Below are 26,276 nucleotides of genomic sequence, written 5' to 3' on the forward strand. Positions count from 1 at the left end.
GAAAAAAAGTTGTACTAATTGTAGAAATTAGTACAACTCAGAATAACACACATCATCCTCATCAATAAATCTGAAAGGAGATCAAATTATTTTTATGTATTTAGTGTTGGTGTGATAGTCATCACGATTAACGTCACAGTAATATTTTTGTTTTTAGTATCAAAAGGTTTAAGGAATTACTTGACATTACAAAAAAAAATGCAAGCATGATAAAAGTTCCAGCAGTTTAATGAACAGCCTTTTATCTCAAAGAACTTCTACTCTTTGTCTTCTTAACTGACTTGCAAGCTCATCTTCCATCTATTAATCCTCTAGAACGCTGAATAAAACTGAATAAATAATAAAACTAACCTATATCGCATGTTTTTACAGTGTCGGAGTAAAGAAAACCCACGCAGCGGAAGAACATGCAAACTCCACAAACCAAGTTTCACAAGCCTGAACTCAAACCGGAATTTTTCACGTTGTGAGGTGAGTGTGCTCACCACTACACCAGATTTGTGAGCCACTTGTTCAAAAAGGATTTTGGGGTGTACCTTTACGTAACTACAGTGCCCAAAGTCACTGAAAATGCAAGTTTTGGAAAACCTGAAACATCGTCGTGTGTTCAGGGCCTAATGCGGCGTTCCTGTGGCCTCTGGGATCAGAATTCCAGAATTAGTCTCTTCCTCCGCAAAGAAATGGGTCGTAGCATTCAGGTTCATCTCAACAGAGTGAGAAAAGAAAGCAGCATTCAATGAAGATTGTCTTGTGCTCGATGTTTTTGAGCGTAAACACAGACACTACGCTGCATTTCTTTCACAAGAACGTCATGTGCTCAGTCAACACTGGAGCAGAACTGTGTGGACGAGTCATTTTAAAAGTTAAAAGAAAAGAAATCTGCGCTACGATAACAGCAATAAAATAATACTAAAATACGAAGATGCTCTTATCACCTCAGCCAGGATTAGTAGAAACCATTTTAATTTTCTTGCTCTGACTCCAAGCCTCCACATGTGGCTGCAATCAGTAACGACAACACTAATGTGAGTGAATTGAAAGATGCTCTCCGGTTCATCTCCTCTCAGGGAGCGGCAACCCAGTTACACACAAGTCTGCAGGACTTCCCTTTCAATGTGGTTTTGTACGGAGCATTATGTAAATCACGTTCTCATTTCTTTGCTGGTCGCAATTCAGCAAAACTTGTATTGATTTTTAAAATGCAGAGGTACCGGAATCTTGTGTTTATTGTGATGAAACATTTTCACTCAAAACAAGTGTAATATGCTTCCGCGGTGCAGTTAAGATGTTTAGTTTTCCCAGAGGAATTCACGTTTTCATTGTCCTGCTGTTTATTCAAATAAACCGTCCCATCTGTGGGTTAGTGGGTTAGGTTTCTGTTAATCAGTAAATACCTCCAAACCGGCTTGCTTCCTGCTTAACCACATTGTCCTGGTTTCTATTTCTCATTGTTTTACGAGCAAGAGATGCGTGTGTAGGTGTGGCAGCTTTCCAAATGTTGGAAGACGTCTTTGATGGAGCTGAGCTGAGCAACAAAAAGGTTATGTAACTGGTAATGTCACATTTTTTTTCTGCCTTTGAGTGATTTGCCCAGTAATGTAATTACTTTTCAAACTGGTATGGAGCCGGTTGAGTCAGTTAGACATGAAATAAGAGATGCTCCCTGGCTGTTTTCATCACAATCTCAGCGCTGTTGATCCACCTTGATCCTCCAAACCAAACCAAACTCACACCGCTCATTTCCTCCAACCAGAAACTCTCTGTGTCCAGGCTACAGGGTGAGTGTCTGAGTATGATTGGTCAGCCCCCCCCCCCCCCCCCCCCCCCCCCACACACACACACACACACACTCTCACTGCTGCCCTCCCCTCATTCTCTCTCTCTTTTCCTACTTAAATACTTTTTGCATAAAGCGAGAGAAGGTGGGGAGGGAGAGGGGGATGGGAGATCCATGGGGGAGGGTAGCTGAGTGCTCACTCTGTTGTCACTGGCCAGAGAGAGAGAGAGAGAGAGAGAGAGAGAGAGAGAGAGAGAGAGGGAGAGGGAGAGGGAGGGAGAGCAGGAGTTGTGTCCCATATGTGGAAAAAAAGCATAACCGTGCACACACGGGTCTGGTCTGCTCCGGGGATTATCCGAGTGCTTTCAGATCTGATGGAGGACATGCAGGCATGAATAGGTAAGGCTGCCGCTCTCCTCCGCGTTGCTCTGTTGATGTGCTGTCACAGCCCGCCGCTCTCTCCACGCCGCCACTTGGCTCCGCCGCCCGGCTGAAGTTGGGAGGAGGACCGCAACAGAAGCCGGCGACCGTGAGACGTTTCCCCCCCGTGCAAACCAAACCAAACCAAACCAAACCTCACCACTTCTGCTGCGCCGTCTTCCACCCCCCCAGTCCAGCCGCTGCGTGAACTGTGCCTGGACAGAGCTGTGTTTGTTTGGACTGGAAGCTGCGGTGCGCCGCTGCACGTATGCAGTTATTCTGGGTTGAGTGTTAAAAGTTGGCTGTCAGTTGAGGAAGGGGGGGGGGTCGCAGTCGTACGCGGAGCCTGTTGTGCGTCCAGAAACAGCCGTGTGGTCATTGCGTAATTTCTCCCCCGTGAATCCTGCATGAGTGAATGTAAATTAGTAACTGCCTCCTTGTTTGTTTTCATGCAGTCAGGGTCATGTTGCCTCACTAATGATGGTGCACTTAGTACAATACTTGTGCTAATGGTCCTCAATAGTTTTGGATTGTATCTACTGAAGTGCTTGTTTTTGTAAAAGCACAAATGTCTTTTTTATAAGGCAGTTTCAGTAATGTGTGTTTTTATTCTTCATAAGCATTATTGATCAAATGTATATTTTTGTGTCCACAGAATGTAAAAAAAAAAAAAAAAAAAGCTGCTCTCAAATGGCCTCTGTGGAAACACATTTTCATACAGCTGTTTGAGTCTCAAGGGGTCGACCAAAGAGGTTCTTTATAGTAGAATAAAACAAAACCTGGAAGATTAAACTGTCTTTAATCTATGCATGATTAAAATGAGATATTCACAAGCCAAAAGAGAGCAGAGATTTGTTCTAGGTTATCTGAACCCAAAACCAACAAAGCTGCTGGAATTAATTAGTTTCCTGCATTTTTTTTTTTTTTTTTTTTTCATTTCAGTCTTCATCTGGTAAATATTGAGGTGCTGGTTTTTTTTCTTTCTTTTTTTTTTCATTCTCTTTCTGTGGATATAGAGGTGAATCTTTGTCATTGTAGGGACGATTTCTGCCCATAATTTTTGCTTATGCAGCTTCAAAAAAGTGTTTGGTGTCCGAGGAATGCAGCCTTTATTGCCCCACTGCACAGAGCAATGGTATGCATGAGTCTTTTTGTGAGGCAGATTTAGAAAGCCCTCTTTAGAGGCTGGACGCAGCTTCACAATCAGCTTAATGCCTGCCTATAATGAATGCCCTTGTATGCCTCAATTTAGCTGTGTGTGTGTGCGTGCGTGTGTTACACTGATAGGGTTCTCAGGTTGGTCAGTAATTCTATCATACTCTGGTGTCTTTCTGTGTGTGTGTGTGTGTGTGTGTGTGTGTGTGTGTGTGTGTGTGTGTGTGTGTGTGTGTGTGTGTGTGTGTGTGTGTGTGTGTGTGTGTGTGTGTGTGTGTGTGTGTGTGTGTGTCGCTGCTCTGAAAGGTTCGGTTGACATTTGCCTGTTCGTCCAGACATTGTGCAGCAGTAACTGCTTCACCACTTTGTTTTGATCTTTCTCTCTCCCTCTCTCTCTCTCTCTCGCTCTCTCTTTCTCTCTCTCTCTCTCTCTCCCAGGGCCGTTCTGTCGTCAGTGCGAGCTCACGCCAGTGATGGACTACAGCCGGACGGGCGCTAACCTCAGCCGGCATTCCCAAAGCAGCATTCCTCCTAACTGAGACCAGCTCCACAGAATGCTGAGTCCCATTGTCCCCTATAGTGAGTACTCTGCACTCGCACTCCCCACAAACACCTCGCTCAGTTGGACTTTGCCTGAATCAATGAGCTCCCGGTCCAGAGTGAGCCGGAGTGGACACTGTGTCCCGCCGTTTGCAAACAGAACAGGAAAAAAATGCACAGAGATCCCGAAATCGGCCTCAGTGCAGAAACTTGACTGTTTCCTTGACGTGCACTGTGGAAATGCTAAACCCCGGGCACTGGCCCTGTCTGAATGTTTCATCAGCAGCCGGAAGACACATATGGGGGGGAGGAAGAGGGACAGAGGGAGGTTGGAGGCTTGATGCTTTAAGCTGCAGGAACCCCTCAGTTCTGCAAGTGTCATTTTACCAACACAGCTCAAACCACACATGCTCTCTCTCTCTCTCTCTCTCTCTCTCTCCCTTCAGTGCTGACCTAATAATTGACGTGTCCAGTGTTGGCTTCCACCCCGCAACACACCTCCCCACCCCACCCTGTTTTGCACCCTCCCACCAGGTTTCATTTGAGTCCGGTGCTCCGGCTCTCCAAAACAGCATTGTTTCCCGGCCAGCATGGGGCTGCCTCCGTGGCCTCGGCCTCAAGAGCCCCCTTTTCTCCCCGGCTCTTTAACGCGCCTCAAAAGAGCATTATTGGCATGACAGTTACAAGAAAAGAGGGAGAAATCAAACAGAATAGTTAATTCAGAAGGTATTGCTTCGAAATTGATTGTAGGAACTTGCGATTGTTTGGAAAAAGTGGATTTCAGAAGCAGCGTGTGGGTTATGTGAATTCAAACTGCACTACACGGTTTGATCAAAGCGACGCGGGCAGATGTTTGACAGTAACCATGACTCTTTGTTTGCTTTCATATAAATTTCACCCTTGAAATAGCTGCAGAAGTAGTTGACCTCCGGTGTTGTTATGAAACATGTCCTTTCACAAGTAGCTCTCGTTTGATTTAATGCCACTTCTCACAGAAGGTTTTTTTTTTTTTTTCTTACTTCACCCAATTACATGATGTTTACAGCTGCATACGCAGTCTGTCCGATAACACCGATGTACCATCGGTTTACAGCAGCATGCGTATGTGTTTGTACTGTTAACTGGCTGTCCCATCGGCCCCCTGCACCCTGCTGGTCCACGCTGGAGTGGACAGCTCGTCCAAGAATGTCACAAACTGATGGTGGAATACTTAACATGCTTTCAGAGACGACACACTGCTGCTCCTTCATGGGAATCTTCCAGTACACCACGTACTCGCCTCTATGTGCACTTGGCTTTTATGATCGGGACACACAGTACTCGTTTTCATATTTCTGTGCAACAGTTTGATGGTTGGTTTTTTTTGTACTCTTTTCTGCCATGTTTCTAAAGTATTCGGGATTCTTTCAGAACAGCCCTGAGGGATTGTATGAGCACACACAGCAGTGTTAGGTAGTCACGCTGTTTATTCTCAGACCGGTGACACACAAACACACCCCTGTGCTCACGGGTGACACTGCAGCTCACTGTCTTTAGCTTAAAGACTTTAGTCATGCTTCAGCGGAGCAAAATGCAACACTGAGGGACTTTACGTATGTTCGGGACATGCGAAGACTCTCACCTCCATGTTGGAATCCCCAATGTGGAAATGTGAAGCATTTCTGCTTCCCAGTGTTACTTGTGACTCCTGCTGTTGACATTTCTTATCCTGCTCAGCACCCGTGTTTAAAAAAAAAAAAAAAAAAAAGTCACAGAGAGAGTGAGAACAGGTAAACAGAACAAGACTCTGTTCCATCTGAAAGTTGTATTTCCTGTAATGGGCCGATCTGAGTCTTCCCCTTGCTTGGTGTGTCCGGTCTTGGTCCTGCGTCTCTGGTCAGTTCAGAATACCTCAAGCTGGGGGCGAACAGCAATGGCCGGACCTGAGAAGAAACCTGAGAGAGATTCCAGGGGCCATGGATACTCCTGCAGGGATTTGGTGCAAAGAATCTGTAATCTGCACTTCAAACACACTCTTAAATCAGTCCCAGGCCGCCAACCCAGGAGTGCCCTAACTCTTGTTGCTGGGGGCCCCCGCTGGTGTAGCGATACCTTTTCTTTTAAAACGGAGCGCGCGCGCACACACACACACACACTAGCACACACAAACGTCCAGATCTGGCAGTTTTTATAGGTCTCCTCTGACTGACCCCTCTCCTTTCTTTCTTTGGCTGTTTTTATGTTTTGTGCGAGTGTCTTTGTGAATGACTCTGCTAAGTCATGGAGCAGTTTGTACAAAAGGGGGAAAAGGAGTAGCTCTCACCGCGGCCCCTGAAGGAGCTGCTTGGAGGGCTGTGCCAGGCGCCTATCTCCATTGTGGGCAGTGTGTGGGGTATGAGTGGTGCAGTGGAGGGGAATGTGAGGCCCTTGAGTAAACACACAGCCCGCTAAAGTGTGTGTGAATAAGTGCTAGGATCATTAGTGTGGGTGTGAATGAGCTCTAATTAGCCTCCGCTGTGTGTGTGTGTGTGTGTGTGTGTGTGTGTGTGTGTGTGTGTGTGTGTGTGTGTGTGTGTGTGTGTGTGTGTGTGTGTGTGTGTGTGTGTGTGTGTGTGTGTGTGTGTGTGTGTGTGTGTGTGTGTGCGCGTGTGCGCGCGTGTGCGTGTGCTTGTGCGTGTGCCCACAAAAAAAGAAGGTTAGGGACCCGGAGCGCGGAGAGTCGGCGGGCCCTGCGCTCTGCCTCTCCGAGGGTTTATCAGCTCATTAAGGAGACCTCCGCTCCCATTAAGGCTCCAATTAAGAAGCACGGCGGTGAGGCTCATTTGGATGGCAACACTCCACTGGATTCCTGAGGCAGCACAATTCAGAGCTGGACAATGCGACATGTCTTTCACACCCGCTCCGCTAATTAGTAAATGACTGCACTCGAGAAATAACATACTTTAATTGTTGTGCCATGTAGGTGCGTGTTGTGCAGTGATCATAAAAACGCAGCGGGAAGCTCGATGAATATCTGGAGCTTGTTGTCCCTCTAATTTGTGCATGTACTGACAGAAAACAACAAATCCCAGAGCTGCCCATGTGCTGAGAGAATAAGCTGGGAGCACGGAGGGGCCGATGGGGTGGGGGTGGGGGGGGGGGTTTGGCCGGGAAAAGGGGGGGAAATGCAGCATGCTCATTGGGAACGGGAGGGAATCAGGGAGGTTGGAGGAGTGAAGGAATAAGGATAGAAGAAGATTGGATGGAATAGATAGAGCTGGAGAGGAGGAGATAGAGCCTGTGAGAGATTGGGTGAGTGAGACAGATGGAAAGGGTGATTGGTCATCACAGAGCCTTAGGACAGCTGTTCTTTGATATATTAGTGAACACAATGACCTAAAGCCAGCCTGCAGTCACAGAAAATAGGGACCCTGTTTTTCTTGAAGGGAGGGTGGGGGGGTGGTGGTGTGGGTGGATGGGATGAGTGGGTGGGGAGAGGGGGTGGATTGCTGGACGGGCTTCTGCCATTTGTGGACATACGTTCGCAGGCACGGGGGATGGGGGAGTTGTTTCTAAAATTACGAGCATAAAGTGACGCATCCAGCAATTATTCGGGAGGCTTTGCAGCTTTGGGGAAAAAGTGCAGGGAAATGAGCTCAGGCGGGACGTTGCCTTTTTTTTTTTTTTTTGCTGCACCACCATTAGCAATTCTAAACACGTTTGTCAATTAATCAATGTTTAACAAATGCCATCAAGTAGTTTGGCTGCTGTTCCTCCGCTTTCACTCGGCTAAATAACAACTTTTAATGACTCTGAATATTCATCTGCTCCTGATGAATTGGAGATTTACCACATAGTGGCTTCTTTTATTTTGTTTTTAATATCGATTGGTTTTTTTTAATGATAATTGTCAATTACCCTAACTGTGCTTTATTACAGACAAGGGCAGTGTAATTTTAATCTCTGCACTCGTTCCAGCGGCACAGAGCAATTTTGTCACATTGTCCTTTTCTTCTAATGAAATGATATTAGCTGCACATGCTGACAAAAACTCTTCTGACAGCTGGCCTGGAACATTCCCAGAGGAGGAAGGAACAACAACAACAACAACAAAAAAATTGTGTAAGTCAAGCTGTCATTCTGATACATGGAGTACGGCGCACTCCATCCACAGAAAGACTAAAAGTACGGCGATGGGGAGCGAGAGACGCACGCACACACAGAGGACATCCCTCAATGCCACTGCAGGAGATGGCCCCTTCCTCCTGGGACTGGACTGGTGAGGCGTGTTTGAAAAGAGCTGCGTCTGCTCTCACTCGGGGCAGCAGGTGTGAAAACTCCCCACCGCGGCTCCCGCACTCTTCTGCCATTACATCTTTTTAGGGCCATGAAACAGGGAGCAGATGAGCCGGAGGGAGTGGGAGTGCGGGACCGTTTCCTTTGAGTAAAAGCTGAGCCGTGACCAACGCATAGATTTATAATAATTTTCTCTAGCATTGCTCAATTATGCATGGCTGATATACGATGATCCCTGATGTTGTGCGGCCACATTATCCCTGTCTTAAGGCGGCTTGGAAAAGATCTCCGGGAGTGACCTCGGACTTCTTTCAACAGCTTTTTGGCAATACCCCACATGAGAGGAAAGACTCGAGTAATAATGGCGTAACATGAGTACAGTGCAGCGCACTTGATCTGCGTTACATGTGAGGAATTTATCAGCATTTTCCAGGTACAAACTGTGCAAGAGCTAATAAAGTGCGTATTTCATACTAAAGTGAGAGACGGTCCAGAGACAATTTTCTTACTGTCTCCACCAGCCGCGCTGTGAAATGTGGCCGTCCTCCTAGATTGGTGTTTTTATGACAGACCGGTAGTATGCAGCAGCATACAGCCCAGAAAGAATGTCCCGCTTGATATTAGTGTCATAAATCACAGTGAACTTGAGATCTGAGAACTTAAAGGGCTTCGAATGACAAATCAAGATAACAAACATAAATAACAGGTTGTGAGTGGCTTCTCGCTCGGCACGCTAACCTTGTGATCGTTCATTACGCTTCTTGTTGGAAGCAGTCGTACCGGACACGTTTGTGTGACAGTGTTTGAGGGATCCTGAGGAGAGAGATAATTCGTTTTACATATTTATGACCATCTTAGCTGGAGTTTCATCCGATAACTCATTGATCAGTTTGTGCCCGCTGAATACAGAACAACTGATGCAGACGTCAGAGCTTCAACTTTGTGATTTATCAGCACAAACGCTGCGGCCGTCGCACTCTGCCCTTCTCTTCGCTCCCTACCTGTCATTCCTCTCTCTGTTTTAACTGCGGCTACTTCAAGTGTTTGTTTCTCAAGTAAATTGAATCTCTGACATTCCGACACAACAGCCTGAGCAGCATTCTCGCAACAATTTGTCACCGGCGTTTCTTCAGCCTTTTTTCCTCCAAAGTATTGAAAGAATTTGATTCTCAGCATGAAGTGCTCCTGATGAATGTGTGATTCGGCATAATGAAAGAGATAGATTGACCTTTTAAGCCTTTGTCGAAGGCAGAAGATTGATTTTAAAATACTCACAAAGATCTTTTTGGATCTATTTTTGTTCTTTTCAGAGCTTGCGGCTCTACCTGACCCGTGTCTGTGCGTGGAGGTATACAGTTGGTAGTTTCCGTTGGTCTGTGAGTTGGGGGTGGGTGGGTGGGGGTTGGGGGGTTGAGCTCTCCCCTGAATAGAAAACTGATTGGATTGATCCACAGCGCTCTTGTTTACAAGCGGCCTCTTCACAATCGGCACAGTTTAATAGCGCACCGTCCCAGAAGGCTTGTTGCATCCGTGTTGGTTTTGTTCTTCGGGGCAGGGAAAACAAAAGTGCCGGGAAGGGAGAAAGGGAACGCGACCTCAGGGGAGCTGTGAAACGGCACTGGAGCCCTGCGCCGTCGGGCTTCCTGCCAAGATAACGTTTCACCTCACCCACTGGTACTTCTTTTATAGGAAACCACAACACAGCTCAGAGTAATACCAGCCTTTATGGGGCAGAAGCCACTTCGGTTTCAGCTCGTCGGCTGGAGATTCGGTTACTCTGTTGGTGGCAGATCTGAGCAGGAATCACAATACTACCCACACACACTCGCCCTTAGCCACAAGTGCTCTGATTTTAATTTTAGGGCCTCCTCAAAGGGAAGCTGCTGAAGGGGACTGCACCATGGTCTTCATCACAGACTCCTACAATAGGATGCAGCTCACACAGGTCCCTCAATAAATCCCAGGCTGACACAAAAGCTGTCAGTGGACTGCTGCTGAATAGATTAATAAGATTTCCATAATTAGACAGGCCCCTGACAATAGGATCCTTTGGGCTTTGTCTCAGAGCCAACTGGATTGTCCGATCCAGGCACGTCTGCTGGATGGTCGTCCACTACAATGGCCGCACAGACAGTAAGGCGGTCAGCAGAAGAACATCTGTCTCTCCTGGGGCCAAGGACACACACAGATTGCACAAAGTTTGGTGTGCACGGACAGAAGGTCCTTATCAACTCTGATGCAGCCGAGCAGGGCCATCAGTCACCAGAAGAGCAATCCCATTACGTATTTATCTATTCACACTAATGATTTCTGCAATATAACTGCAACTGGTGAAACACATTGCAGACTTTTCCAATTGCAAAGTTTCTGAGTAGAGAAACTCAGAGAATGAGCTTCTGTGTCAACTGATCAGAGAAATTCCCTCTTTAAAACCTCCCCATGTTGCCCATTTTCAAGGAAAAAGGTGTTTTGAATCCTGTTTTGACAAAAGTGACACAGAAGTAAAATGCTAACACGTTTCACAGGAGAACTGAAAGCTGAATCAGTCCTAACTGGATTATAGAATTGTGCATTGCCTCGTTTTTCATGCTTGATGGTGACAGAAACACATATTAAAGTTAATCTAATGATTGCACTGCTATCCACCGCACGCCCTCATTGTCCTGATTTCCTACTTCTAATCTTAGCCTTCTTCCCGTCCCTCCAGTGAATTAATCTACATGATGGCTCTGCTTTAAGCAGAAGTGTAGATTAGAGCTTGCTCAGTTCATTGTGAAGTGCTGCTGCTCTAAAAAAAAAAAAAAAAACACAATCTAGCAGAAGGCAAGATCTAATTACGTGGAGAGGGCTAAACTGCCGCCACTGCAGGCCTGCTGTTTTTATCGGAGGTGAATAGCGCCTTATCACTCATCTAACGCTCTGTGAACATACAGAAGGAATTATTGAATAATGCACTTTTAAAAAGACTTATTGAAGTAATAACTGAGATTTTAAAGTGAATTGGTTTTTCAGGTACGGGCAGCCGGTCATTACATTGGTCAGGGGGGTAGTGTACCTTTCTGTATTAGCGCTCCTCTGATGATGGAGTGGACAGCAGTTAGCCCGCCTCACTGAGTCCTCTAATGTCTGCTCCAGTCCGCTTAGAAAGGACGAAGCGCCTGCTGTCCACTCTCTCCCCTCCCGCCCTCCCTCCCTCGCTCGCTCCCTCCCTGCCTTCTTCCATCCCTCCCTCCCCGCTGCAGGTTTTATGAGCTCCCCTGGGCTCTCATCCATCTCTGTCACACACAGGCCCCATTATTGGGGCTGCTCACAAACTGGTTGGGCTGCAGATGGGAAGGGCCTGCAGGACATATATGGTTTCTGCAGCCCGGACAAAGACCTGCAAGTCAGACCACAAAAAAATATGTGGTCATCTGGGTGTGGACAGGCCCGATGTCTTCAGCATGTTTGTAAAAAAAAGAAAAAAGATCCACGTGAAGAGACTGCGGGAATGTTTTTGCACATCTTGTGGGTGTGTGAGCGTGTGGGTTCGCCGCAGCTTAGGGAAGTACTTGAACTGGTTTGGCCATTGGGAACTTAAGGCAGTGCATTTGAATATGAAGGACATGATAATCCAATGGCCATCTGGTCCGCCGGTCTCATCAGACTGAATAAACAACAGGCGTAATCTGAAAACACACACGGGCTTGGTTTGGAAATCGGGTAAAGAAAGAGGCCAAAGTTTAGGAGTGAGTCAGAGAGTGGGAGAGCAGTGGCAGAATCTCCGGGACGGGGATATTGAGATCTGATTGAAATGGCAATAAGAATCCTGTCTCCACACACACAGACAGCCATGAATAATGAATCATCAGGCATCCGCTGAAGGGAAGGCATGGAGGGCAGTAATGACGGCTTTTTGCCATATTCCTTTTTACCGCCCTGTTTTGTGGCTGAAGTAGTCCTCACCTCGGGGTAAATCGTGACAGTTCAATAATGCCAAGCTATGTGTGGAATGTCAAGCTAATGCCTCAGCAAGAGGCAGCGCTGCCGTTCATGAAAAAGCCTTTCTATTACCATAACACACTGACATGTTTTCCTCTATGTATGTGAGGACAAGAGAGGACACTTACACCAGAAGTTGCTCAACGAATTGCGTCTTTCACTGTGAAATGAAACAACACCATGAAGGAATGCTGGGTTGTTGTTTTTTTTTTGGGGGGGGGGGGGGGGGGTTATTTATTTTTTTATTTTTTGGTGAGGGGGTGCCCTTCCTCTGGTTTACTGGGTGACGATCAATCAGACCTCGACCGGTGCTAAAGCGAGCCGGACGAACACACATTCCACTTTCCCAATGTTCCATGGGAGACTGTGCTGATGAATAGCACACTATGCTGCATTTCCAAACCCACCCCCCCCTCTTTTCTTTCTCTTTCTTTCTCACTCTCTCCACACCACTGTCCACACACACACACTCCTCATTCTCCCTCCCTCCCTCTTCCTTCCCTGTGTCCAGCCACTGGGCCTTTGGGGCTCTGGTGTACGGTGGGTGGGTGGATTGGTGGGTGGTAGGTGGGGGTGCAGGGTGGAGGGAGCAGGCATTCAGAGCAACATGCACGAGAAGATAACAATAGCTCCTCTGGGAGACCTGCAGATGCTCACAGTACAGGGAATAGTAGTGGGATCTCATCGCCCCGCCAACACAAGCTGGGAAACTGCAGAACAACACATCCAACCTACTGAACTGCGCTCACCCTCCTTCTTCCCGCAGCTCTCTGTTTCTCCCTCCGCCTCCTCTCCACCTTCCCCTGGCTCTTTGGGGAAATCCGACCCCCTTCTGCTGCCGTGCTTAATGGAAACAGTGAAAAAGATGCCTTTGCAAACAGAAGAAAGGCCATTATTTTCTCATTGGCTGTTTGGAGAGGAGGGGCTCGGACCATGTGTCATTGTGCACATGAGAGTTAAAAAAAACACCCAAGGAAAGGAGCACAAACTTTTACTAACTTAACTGTGTAAACTTTATTCTTTCTTATTAAACAGATTCTCCTGTTACTTGTTGAGATGAATTTAAAATTTCAAGTCTTTTCGTTTTCACTTCTCATTTTCTCAGAATAAACAAACTATTCAGTCGATCTAGAGGCGCGATGAGCATCTGAATTCTACTGGATTAGTTAATAATTTGAGGACTGGACACCAACTATAACAGAGTAGATTTAATATACTGAATTGAAAAGTGTGGTGATAATTGACGCAACTTAAAGTGCATTTTGTTTCACAACATTTAAGGAATAATTGTAATTCTTATTGGATTGTTATTAACCTTCTTTCTTATTGGGAACATGTTTCCTCATGTCTGTATGAACTTTTATACCAGAGTGTTCAAAATCTAAACAGTATGTTTATTGATTGATTAATAATCTTTTACTATATGTAGGTATCAGAAAAGCAACCAACGGTAAATATATATGCAAAAATACAAATAAAATGTTGAAAGATACCATCAATAAAGAATTGCTACATTTCTTTTAATTCAAACATGAGGCCCGTGCGCTGAAATCGGTCAGCAAGAGGCTCCAATCTGGCAAGCCACCAAGAAAATTGTAAAAATTTAAAGGAAAACATGATTTTTTTTTAGAGAAGTGAACTCGACACGACACTGAGACCCGAGCTGAGATATCAGTGACTCTGCCATGAAAGCTAGTAAACTAGCATTAGCCTCAAAGACATGTGGGCAGGGTGAGTTTGTGAAAACACCCATAATGCAAGAGGTTTTTGGACATTTCATTGTATTTTGCATCAGAAGGTCTCATTAAAATTGGCTTTATGTTGAAATTATAATCCGACTCCCAATGAAATTGGGCAGTATGTGGCCCCTGAGTTAAAATAAGCTTCACACCCTTGTTTTAATGTGTTTACTTGATCAGAGTGAATATTTTAATATTATTATTCAAAACCTGTCTTGTAAGGGCCATTCAAAACATAGAAAACATCCCCGAAATGGAATAATGTTATATTTCGGTACCTTTAACAAAATGATATACTGTATACACACAGTTTATAGCCCCTCCTGTACCACAGTTTTCTTGGCTTCAGTGTATTTTCCACCAGAATGTAGTAGTAATGTGATCCCCTGTGGTCTGTTTCATCCTCCAGGCTTGTTAAAGATGCACTGGAACCCAGAGCATGCCCAGCCCCTCAGCCAGTGGCCTGAGCAGCACCTGGATGTCTCCTCCACCACCTCCTCCCCGGCACACAAGTCGGACCTCTACCCCGGCCGCAACCGCGGCTCCTACAACTACGCCTGGGCCAACGACGACATCTCCGCCCTCACGGCCTCCAACCTGTTGAAGCGCTACGCCGAGAAGTATGCTGGCGTGCTGGACTCGCCATACGACCGGCCCCCCGCTGTCGGAGCCTACCCGGAGTCGGGAGCCTTCGCGGGCCTCAATGGCCAGAAGGCCGAGCTGGAGCCTTGGACGCTGACCCACAGCACTGACGCGTCATACCCTCTGGTGCCCCCTGGAGGCCACGACGGCCTCCCGGGCTCTAAGACTGCGGCTACGTCGGCGGGCCCTCCGGGGGTGGGAAGCGTGTCGGTGGTGAACAGCAACCTCTCGGACTCCGGCTACAGCGGCAGCAGCTCCTGCAGCGGCTCCAGCGAGTACACCAGCTACAATGGCACCTATCTCTCCTCGGGGTTCGTCCCGCAACCCGGCGCAGCACTCCCCCCCTCCTCCCTGCACTCCCTGCAGTCCACCCCGACTCTAGTGCCCAGCTACAGCCCCACCACCGCCGTCTACAACTACCCCCCGAGCACGTACCCTCCCCAGACCAGCTACAGCCATCCCTCCGCCACCTACCTGCCCTCGGGTCTCGCAGCCCCCACGCCCATTCCATCCAGGCCCACGGTGGTCGGAGGCAGCTACAGCTACCAGAGCACAGAGTCTGCAGGTGCGCTGAAGAGAAAAGCATTTGAGATGAGTGTGGAGGAGGACGAGAGCGGGGAGCGGTCTCGGTACCGGAAATACGGCTACGATTCCTTGAAAGCGGGCGGCACCTCCCCCTACGGCGTGAGTGACAAAACGGAGTGCAGGGGGAACGGTTACAGCAGCTCGGGCAGCACAGATCCTCAGAGCTTCAAGCCCAGCAAGCCCTCCTCCCAGCCCCTGGTGTCTCCTCAGTTTGGGGCAACGGGGGAGTACAGCCCCCCTGCAGGCATGACGGGGGAGAACGGCGTCGGGGAGCAGGGCTTCACCCAGCAGCAGCACCGCTCGCAGGCTCTCAAATGCCCCCCGCTATGTACTCCTGCTGAGGCCATGAAGAGCCCGGACCCCCGGCTCTTGGACCATATCAATGGGGAGTTATTAGACTGCCTCCCGGCTCTGGGCTGGGGGGAGATCGCCGGCCTCACCCACGTCAAGGCGGCCCTGGAGGAAGACCTGCTCTGGCCCGCGTTGAGGCCCAGCCCGGTGATGCGACCGCCAAGAACCGTCCTGCTGTTCGGCCCCCGGGGAGGGGGCAAGACGACACTGACTCGCTCGCTGGCCTCACAGCTGGGGGCTTCCTTCTACCGCCTGAGCGGCGCCGCGCTGGCCTCCAAGGGGAAACCCGAGGCCGAGCACATCCTGGGCTCCTTGCTGCAGGTGGCGGGGGCGCGGCAGCCCTCCGTGGTGATGCTCAGCCAGGTGGACGCCATGGAGGAGGACGGCCTGAGGCAGGTGCTGCTGACCAGCCTGGAGAAAGTCCAGGCGGGGACCGCCGGCCTCGTAATTCTCGTGTGCGCGACCGGGAGGCCGGATCTGCTGCAGGATGCGGTTCATCGGAGCTTTGCCAAGCGGTATCACGTCGGCCTTCCGGACGGGAGCATGCGCAGGCAGGTGCTGCTGCAGGCGCTGTCGCCTCAGGGCTGCAGCTTGAGCGAGCGCGAGCTGAGCGCCGTGCTGCAGCGCACGGAGGGCTTCTCGGTGTGGGAGCTGCTGCAGCTCAGCCAGCACGCGCTCTCCTCGGCGTCCTCCCCGGCCGGAGCCATGCACGCCCTCGCCGCCTCGTCCAAGCCCCCGGACTTCACGGACTTTGAGAATGCCTTCTGCAAGGTGCGGCCACACGCCACCACAAAGGAACTGGACACTTGTACAGAGTGGAGCAAGATGTACAGCCACTGAGGACGCAGCCGGTCCCGACACTCGGACTGCACTACGCCCCGTCTTCGACTTTGACACGGCGAGCCTCGGGAATGTGTTGTTAATTAAATGCAGATTATGCAGCCAAAAGAGCCAGAGGAGAGCTGACGACGGTCTTTCACTGGCAGAAGCATGCCGCGGCGTGCTGTTTTTGTTTCGCTATGAATACCCACACCATTATTTTTCCCAAAGAAGACAGCGACGAGTCGGCCTTGCGGAGTGAGGTAGTGCATTAGTGGTTTGGCCAATGGGAAAATCAGATAGCTATTGGGAGACTCTCAGAGATCCTGATTAGCCTTGGTCCAGGACAAAATCAATTATTTGTTGCTAGGTGACGTGGTCCAAGATTATGGATAATCAGGGTTTGGAAAATCCCCCCTTTGGCTGCTACTCTCAGGATCCTATTTATTACCATGTTATCCTCAATGTCGGTTCGCTCATTGGTTTGCCACTAATCATCCAGTTCAAAGGGCTCGGGATCAGCGGCGTCTCAGCAAACTGCAGTTTCTTTTTGACCAAATAAAAAAAAAAAAAGAAAAAATTGTCAAACCAAATACAAGAAGCATTGCTCCAGTTGTGTGAAACAAAAAAACGGACCGGTCCTCAATAAAAAAAATTTAAAAAATCACAACACGTTAATGTTGCTGATAGCTTGTCACCAAATCGAAACACAAACCCGCACAGGACTTTGGTTTGTTTCCACCTGCAGAAACTAACTCTCACTTCACACGGTACGCCCATAACCTCTAATAATCTCTATTATTCACATTCCACACCAACCGCCGACGGATCCACTCGTCATCCAGCTCCCACGGCATGCCCCCCCCCCCCCCCCCCCCCCCCACGCCTTCACCCCACCCCCACCTCCCCGCCCCCACCCCCACCGTCACACCTCCTCTTTTTGTTCTCATAGTGTGTAGTCTTGTTTGAAATGCTCAGGAAGAATTTCTTTACCTCAGAAATATGAAATAAAGAATGTATGTAATCTTAGGGTCTTAGTAGAGAGTTGCGCGGAGCGAGATGTAGGCGCGAGGAGAAAACCCGACAAGTCTCGTAACGCCCGCCGCAGCCGGGCGTTCGCTTCGGGAGAGAAACTTGAATATGCTACAAAGAGTAACATTGAATGTAATTCAGGTATTTCAAAGGATATTTGATGCCATAAATCCATGTATTATTATATATGAATATATAAATAAGTTTTTTTTTCTGTTCTTTTACCCTTTATTTTTATTGTAGTTTATGGTGGAGTGATGATTGTCTTCAAGAAATGCTATGTAGATTACAGAAAATATTCCTCTTTTGTTGGACAAACTGCTTGCGAATCTCTGTATCATGTGGTGTTTACATATCCTGTTGTTTGCATGTCTGGTCTTTATGGTTTTACCGCTGCGAGAATAACATTTGATGAAAGAAAATGTTGTTTTTTTAAAAAAATGTAAATATACACAATCACGGTGGATATTTGAGCACAAAGTACAAAAAAGTTTAAGAAGTTTTCACGTGTAGCTTTTTAACAAACTCCCAAAGTCGACGTGTACATAGTGTGGATGAACCCAACATGGAGACAATCCAACAACAACAACAACAACAACAACAACAAAAGAGACGTGTGTTTTCCATCAGTGCTGCATTAACGAGTTGGAAAAATCTCGTCACACTGAGGCTGTTTCCACGGTCACACACACACACACACACACACACACACACACACACACACACACACACACACACACACACACACACACACACACACACACACACACACACACACACAGTGATGTAATATTTCCTCTCTCTCTCGGCTGCCCTCATCATTCTTTTTCTCTTTTTCTCTCTCCCCAATGCAATCTCATTAGATTGGATTGCCTCCTGGCCACAAGCCCCAGCGGCCACATGGCGTTGGATCCCCCCCCCTACCCCCCCACCCCACCCCCGCCCCCCCTTCACATTTTTTTTTTTTTCTTTCCTCCTCCCCCCTCTTTATACCGACTCCTCTGGAGTGGAAGTGGTCTGATTGATGTCCAGCAATCCTCCGTCGCAGCGCAGCCTTTCCTCTCCAGCTGGTGGCTTCAGTCACGCCGTACAGCCAGATCAATCAGAGTGACCCCCCCTCCCCTCCAACCCCCCCACCCCCGTATCCCCCCCACCCCGCTGTGCACACTGATCACAAGCCCAATTTATTCACCTGAAATTACACAACCTGCGCCGTGTCGATTCCTCCTTTCTGACAGTTTGTCCAACAAAACAAGTTTTTTGGGGTTTTTTTGTTTGTTTTTTTTTCTTTTGTACGTTTCGATCTGTTCTCACAGTAACTTTGTTCTTCGGTTATTGTACATTTTCTGTAACCATTTCTACCTCATTTTTGCGGCATATTGTACATGAAAGTATTTATTTCATGTCTTTTTTGATGTCTGTTTTAAAAATGATAATGTTCTTGAACTGTAATAGTCTACCTCAGAAGAGACTGTATTTTAAGAGAAGAGTATCACAATATTAAACAAAATTTGTCAATATTGCACTGTGGTTGTTTGGGTCTGTTAACCAAATCTCTAGTGCACAAGGAGACGTGATAATATAGGTTTCTTTCTTTTTCTTGCAACAGTTTTGCTTCAATTGATATTAAATTGTGTTTTTAGGTTGCATCTATAAAAAAATGTGATCATTTCTACGTTCAAAACATATAAACCCCCTAAAAAATCTGTTTAATTGTAGAAATTTTACCCTCGAGTTACAATAATTGTAAAAAATAATATCCTTTAAAATACTCAAATTCAGCAACTTTAATCAAAATACCTTCATCTTCATTAGCAGGTTGCCAAATTATGACATTTATGAGATTAATGTCATCTAATGAAAATTAATGATCATATAATAGATTTAAATTGATATACATGCACTGGATAGTTTCCCCCGTGAAATAAACTCAATAATGGAGTTTTTGCATTAATTTCAAGTGATACTAGGATCAAATGTGCTTAGAATGACCAGTATTCTCGAATAACCTGTGAACCCAAGCAATAGTACTCAATAGTTGAGGTCTGTGTGAATGCAGGGCCTCGTGTCTGCTTTTAAAAAAATTAACTATATCTTGAGTTTTCATGACGTATGAGCTGAAATCAGAGAATCATTATTAAAAACTACAAAACTGAATCAGTTGCTATTGCTGTTTTTGTTGTTTTTAACAGTGATGATAATAAAGATGATTCTGACAAACAATGAAAATATATATATTTTTTAAATATTTCAGTTTGTGTGTAAAAAATAAATCAAGAGTGAATCAACTGACTTATGACATTTGAACTTTATGAGATGTGTTTTATAGATAAAATCAAAGACGTGCAACATCCTGTGTGTGTGTGTGTGTGTGTGTGTGTGTGTGTGTGTGTGTGTGTGTGTGTGTGTGTGTGTGTGTGTGTGTGTGTGTGTGTGTGTGTGTGTGTGTGTGTGTGTGTGTGTGTGTTGCAGTGAGCAGAACAGGCCCCTGAGGCTGCAGACCCGCAGAACCAGAGCACAGAGGTCCTTCATCCCTGTCACTGTCTGTAAACAACAGGCCGTCCCAGCGGCCCGCCCGCCGCTATTTATGGCTTCTCCTGACATCTTTCAGAGTCGCAACCAACCCCGAGAAACTTCAGTCCAGAGAGAAGAGAAAGTTTCTGTGAAGCCCGTAACAACATCCGCAGCTCCAACGCTTCTAAACGTGGAGTTGGAAACATCTGGACCCGAATCCCAGCAGAACAATGTGCTGCTGCTGCTGCTGCTGCTGCTGCTGCTGCTGCTGCTGCTGTTAATGACCAGAGTAATTAATGTCTAATAATGATGCATCGCTCTGTTGGAAGCTCTGCCCGCCCTTCATCCTCCGCTGAAGGTTCGTGAATAATTTCACCCCGAAACAAACGAGACTCACAAATTCAAACACGCGGAGCGTCACAGGAGATCACCTAATGCCTGCATGCTGTTTAAAACTAAAGATGTTTCTCTTTAAAATACACTGAGAAAACTAAATAGTTGGACCAACTTCAATGAATTGCTTCAATCGGTAACATGTAATTACTAATTTTGTAATTCTTCATTTCATTCAGAAGTTAAAATAAAATAAGCAGCAACAAAACTTCCACTTCAACCCATTTGGAATGAAAAGGAGCAGAAGAGAAGATTAACTCTTATAATATCTGCCCCCTAGTCGCCTTTCAATACCTTTACCTCATGTCTATTACACAATGTTCAACGGTCTAGATATTTACAGAAGTTTTCAAGCATTCTATGTGCAGTATTTACAATATACACAAAAAAGAAAGATAACCATAATTTTCATATTTGCTCAAATCAAATATCTAACGTCTCATATTATTTATATTCAAATCTAAATGAGTCAAGTTCTTTCACACTAGATTGAGTTCAAAGAACTTGGTTAATTTAGATTTTACCAACTGAAGCAATTCAATGAAGTTGTGTCAGCTATTTTCTTTTTTCAGTGTTTACACGTCTATAGATGCCATTATTCTCATAAAACCTTTGTATGAGAGAGAATGAGTTTACAGCCATCACACGGATACAAAATATTCTACTAAATCTACTTTAAAAACAAAATAACGGGAACTTTTTGTATAATAAATTTATGTTAATCACATTAATCAAGCAACATTTATCTTTGTTTAAACACCTTGCTAATTGTTTTTACATAAAAAATGAAAGTAAAGTGAACTTAACTTTTATTTGTGTATATCTTCATTCTATCTGTGGTATTTGGGAACACAGATGTAGTACTATAGTGTTTTGAAATACTAAATCACACACAGTAAAGATAGAATTGTTATTTGTTTTGTGCATGAATTTTAAAAGATTGGCTCAGATTATTAAATTATTCATGTTCCTAAAAGAAAAAGGGGCTTGTATTTTGAACAAATATTTTTGACTTTAAAAGATACTTGATTTTTCAGATTGAGTGAAGTTAACTTTACTCCTCCTCACATTTATTGGTGGGAAAAGGCTCAAACTGTGTATTTGTGTACAAACTGAAGTGACTCCACCTCCGTCTCGTTTCCGCAGTCGGCCTCTGCGTGAACGACCGAAAAACACTTTGTCCTTCGAGTCCTGCAGTGAGTCCTGCAGTGAGTCCTGTCCTGCAGTGAGTCCTGTCCTGCAGTGAGTCCTGCAGTGAGTCCTGCAGTGAGTCCTGTCCTGCAGTGAGTCCTGTCCTGCAGTGAGTCCTGCAGTGAGTCCTGTCCTGCAGTGAGTCCTGTCCTGCAGTGAGTCCTGCAGCGAGTCCTGCAGCGAGTCCTGCAGTGAGTCCTGTCCTGCAGTGAGTCCTGCAGTGAGTCCTGCAGTGAGTCCTGCAGTGAGTCCTGTCCTGCAGTGAGTCCTGCAGTGAGTCCTGCAGCGAGTCCTGCAGCGAGTCCTGCAGTGAGTCCTGTCCTGCAGTGAGTCCTGCAGTGAGTCCTGCAGTGAGTCCTGCAGTGAGTCCTGCAGTGAGTGCTGCAGTGGGTCCTGCAGTGGGTCCTGCAGTGAGTCCTGCAGTGAGTCCTGTCCTGCAGTGAGTCCTGCAGTGAGTCCTGCAGCGAGTCCTGCAGCGAGTCCTGCAGTGAGTCCTGTCCTGCAGTGAGTCCTGCAGTGAGTCCTGCAGTGAGTCCTGTCCTGCAGTGAGTCCTGCAGTGAGTCCTGCAGTGAGTCCTGCAGTGAGTGCTGCAGTGGGTCCTGCAGTGGGTCCTGCAGTGAGTCCTGCAGTGAGTCCTGTCCTGCAGTGAGTCCTGCAGTGAGTCCTGCAGTGAGTGCTGCAGTGAGTCCTGCAGTGGGTCCTGTAGTGAGTCCTGCAGTGGGTCCTGCAGTGGGTCCTGTCCTCCAGGAAGTCAATCATTTTCCGTCTCCCTGCTGATTGGAGGTAATTGGGCGAGCAGAGGTTGTAATTGGATAATAAAAGATGCTAATGAGTCGCTGTCCTATTTACTCACACTGAGGTGGTGGATGGGTGCAGGTACTTCATGCACACACACACATACACACACACACACACACACACCCACACCCACACACACACACACACACACACACACACACACACACACACACACACACACACACACACACACACACACACACACACACACAACCAATGACAGAGTGATATTGAAAGTACCTTTCAGAATAATTAAAAGACATACATGTTAATTATCTCGATATTAACATTATTTATTAGGGTCTTAAAGGACTCAGAGTTATATGAGATTAACTGGACCTGTAATGTATTTTAGAAAATGCTTTTATGGGATTAATTATGTTGGAGGTGAATTGTTATTCTAAGAATCGGGTGTTTGATTTATTTATTTATTTTTATGGTTGTTTCTTTTAAATTTTTTACCTTTAATCCTTTGTTGGAAACTTACAGAAGTACTTGGAAATGTTAAATCTTGAGTTTTGCTCAGTGTTGGAAACTGAGTGAAACAACATTACTTTAACATTTATATGCTCTATTGCCTGTTTAACAGAGTAAAAATCACATGTTTCTAAATAATACAGGGCTTTCAAAAGACCAAACCCGGCCCATAAGAGGCTCAAATCCACCAAACAAATTGAAAAACTTTAAAAGAAAACATTGATTTAAAAAGAACTAACGTTTTAAGAGTAGCAGAAAAAGCACAAGTCTGAGCTCCCAGCTGAGATATCAGTTATTCTGCTGTGAAAGATAAGAAACCAGCATTCGCCTCAAAGTCCAGCCCAGTCAGAATGAAATTGGACCGGACGCTGCCTCTGAACTAAAATGCGTTTGAGACCAATATATTGTATAAATATTGTATTCTTTACTTAAAATCAAATAATGTCCGTGTGTAAATGCTTTGGGATTATGTTCAACTGCTTAGCAACTGTTGCTGTGACTTCTACTTGCATTCAGAATGGAGCCGAGATTGTTTAGGTAGCATATATATATATATATATATATATATATATATATAAATATATATATTTATATTCAATGTGTACCTTATATAAGGTACACATTGAATATGTGTACCTTTTACCAAGTACTGGTCCATGGGTCCATGGAGAAACCCACTCTGGTTTCTCCATGGACCGACCGGAGTGGGACTTAAATATGATTCATGGACCCTAAACCCAACCCCAACCCCAACCCCAACCCCAACTCCAACTCCAACTCCAACTCCAACTCCAAACCTAAACCTAAACCTAAACCTAAACCTAAACCTAAACCTAAACCTAAACCTAATCCTAAACCTAACCCTAACCCTAACCCTAACCCTAACCCTAACCCTAACCCTAACCCTAAACCTAAACCTAAACCTAACACGAACCCAACCTTGACTCTAACTCAAATCCTAACCCGAACCCAACCCCCGATCCCAAACCCAAACCCCGACCCTCCTCACCCTGTGCCTGAATAAAAATGTGATTCATGGACCCTAAACCTAACCCCAACCCTTAACCCCTAAACCCTAAACCCAACCCCAACCCCAACCCCAACCCCAACCCCAACCCCAACCCCAACTCCAACTCCAACTCCAACTCCAAACCTAAACCTAAACCTAAACCTAACACGAACCCAACCTTGACTCTAACTCAAATCCTAACCCGAACCCAACCCCCGATCCCAAACCCAAACCCTGACCCTCCTCACCCTGTGCCTGAATAAAAACAACATTTGCTTTCCTGTATTCCAAGAGTCAGGATCTAATCTGTCGGGAGAAAGGTTGTGTGTACACCGTTGGTTTGAGATCATGTTGTCGTCAGTCTCTAGTTGGTGTTACAGTCTAAATAGTTTTTATACTAGTAATAGTAGTAGTAATAGTTTAATTTCAGTGCACTAACCCTATAACCTAAATGTTTAATGTACATTACGCGCTGTAGACAAATTAACAATCTCCACTCAATTTAGCAGCAGCTTGAAATCTAAAACACAAATAATTAGTATTTTCATATAATGGTGAGTAAATTCAGGAGTCAAGGAGTTAAAAAAAAATGCTTTGTATCTCAGCAGTTTCTAATTTTTCTTTTCATATTAGGCTACAGTTAACCTTCAAATTCACAACAGCTATAAAATAAATATTAGGAAATTCTAAGTGTGGAGCAGTAAGTTTAAAATAAAAATAATTATACAAAAATCACCTCCAATCATATTTAGAGTGCACGTATTGATTCCTATTGATTGTTCTGGAACAACCTGGAACAAAGTTATCAGATGAAAGTGGTTAAAGGCAAAACATTTCTAAAGCTGCCGTGACAAAATCCTGGAATGTATTTATGGAAATAACCTGAAGAAGAAGAAGAAGAAGAAGAAGAAGAAGAAGAAGAAGAAGAAGAAGAAGAAGAAGAAGAAGAAGAAGAAGAAGAAGAAGAAGAAGAAGAAGAAGAAGAAGAAGAAGAAGAAGAAGAAGAAGAAGGTGTGTTTAGTGAATCTCATTTGGCTGCCGGCCTTCCATCGTCCGGGCCTTGATACTGACAAGGTTGACATCAGAGGAGAGCTCTGACACCGGGTGAGTTAGGACTGCCAGCTGTTAGCAATCAAGTCTATTTTGAAGTCAGGGACACGCAGACCCCCGGGGCCAAAGTAGCAACAAGCCCAGCCCCTCCAACCCCCCTCCACCACCTCCACCACCACCACCACCACCCCCACCCACTATCCACCCTGCAACCTCCAAGCCCCACAGATAGCCGGCACATCTGTATTGGTTCCAGATGTCTCCAATGGGGAGTCCTTTACCTCGGAGAACCCTGAGAACGATGACGGGCCTGAAGACAGAGAAACACAGTGTGGATGTGGAGGAGCTAGTTTCAGTTCAGACTTTCTACATATTGTGAGAAGTGAAGCAACAAAGCTGCAAATAAATAAATAAATGAATAAAGAATCCTGCCGATGAATGAATGAATCTAAAACCTGCATCAAATACGAACGAACATGAGTCACAATGGAGGCGCTCAGGTTCCCTGGGAGGAGAATCAAACCAGTGCGGCTGCATTGTTTCTGCGCAAGTCAATCGAGAAGTGGCAGGAAATTGGACGTGACAGGAGGAATGTCCCGGTAAAACATCTTAACCTGACACCCCCCCCACCCACACACACACACACACACACACACACACACCACTCAAACCAGATCGCTGGGTAAATAAATAGATAATAATATAAACACTGATCGGTCTTAACAGACAAATAAAAGTTGCTGTGAGTTCAGCAGCAGAAGGTGATGTGAACAGAAGCAGGAGAGGAGGATTAACACCTCCTCGCTCTCTGGATGTTGATCTGGAGATGAGCTGGGGTCTGTTCATGGGCCCTAATTTCAAACAGACCCTGAACAAGGCGAGGACTCGCAGGTCGATACTTCCCCCATGTGGTCGCTGCGCGACTGTACCATGAAGCCATAAAAACAACATCCACATGGAGGTTCACGTCAGTGCACTCTGTAGGAAAACTCCAATGTTTAACATTTCTTTGAGTCTTTATGTCACATGATGTCGTATCAGCAGGAAGCGACTGAGCCGCAGAGAGAGCAGGTTTAGAAATGATTAAATAGAGAAACTGAATACAATTCTATGCACCTTCCTTCTTAGTTATTCTATTTATTCTGCTCTTTAAGCATTTTATTTCTTTTTTAGTGAATATCTCTGCTACCGACTGGCTGTCACCAACGAAGTTTCATTGTTTTTATCACAATGACAAATAAAGTTCTATTCTATTCTATTCTATTCTATTCTATTCTATTCTATTCTATTCTATCAATAATTGAAACAAAAGAGCTTTCAGGGGCAAGAAAACGCACACATTTTACACATAAATCCTCACATGGCAAAAAGGAAGAGGCTCTGAAACATCTCCAACACATTTCTGACCCCTGGCGGTCACACCTGGAATAACACCCACCCCCAAAAGAAACTCAAATGTTTGTTTATATTTAACAGTGACAGGTTCATGGAGCCATACAGAAAAGCCAAACAGCCACATATGGCTGCAGAACTAGTGGGTGGAGAAGA

The 26,276-nt window shown here is 45.8% G+C and overlaps 1 protein-coding gene across 1 annotated transcript; it reads left to right on the plus strand.

The window, feature by feature from the left end:
* Nucleotides 1–2,018: 2,018 nt before the first annotated feature.
* On the plus strand, nt 2,019–16,901 carry fignl2 (fidgetin like 2). Its single transcript, XM_080468633.1, has 3 exons — nt 2,019–2,176; nt 3,791–3,931; nt 14,276–16,901. The coding sequence occupies exons 2-3, from the start codon at nt 3,907–3,909 to the stop codon at nt 16,282–16,284; spliced, it is 2,034 nt and encodes a 677-aa protein (XP_080324759.1). The 5' UTR covers nt 2,019–2,176; nt 3,791–3,906; the 3' UTR covers nt 16,285–16,901.
* The last annotated feature ends 9,375 nt before the right edge of the window (nt 16,902–26,276 follow it).

This window comes from Lipophrys pholis (genome assembly GCF_963383615.2).
Source record: "Lipophrys pholis genome assembly, chromosome: 8".
Taxonomy (NCBI): domain Eukaryota; kingdom Metazoa; phylum Chordata; class Actinopteri; order Blenniiformes; family Blenniidae; genus Lipophrys; species Lipophrys pholis.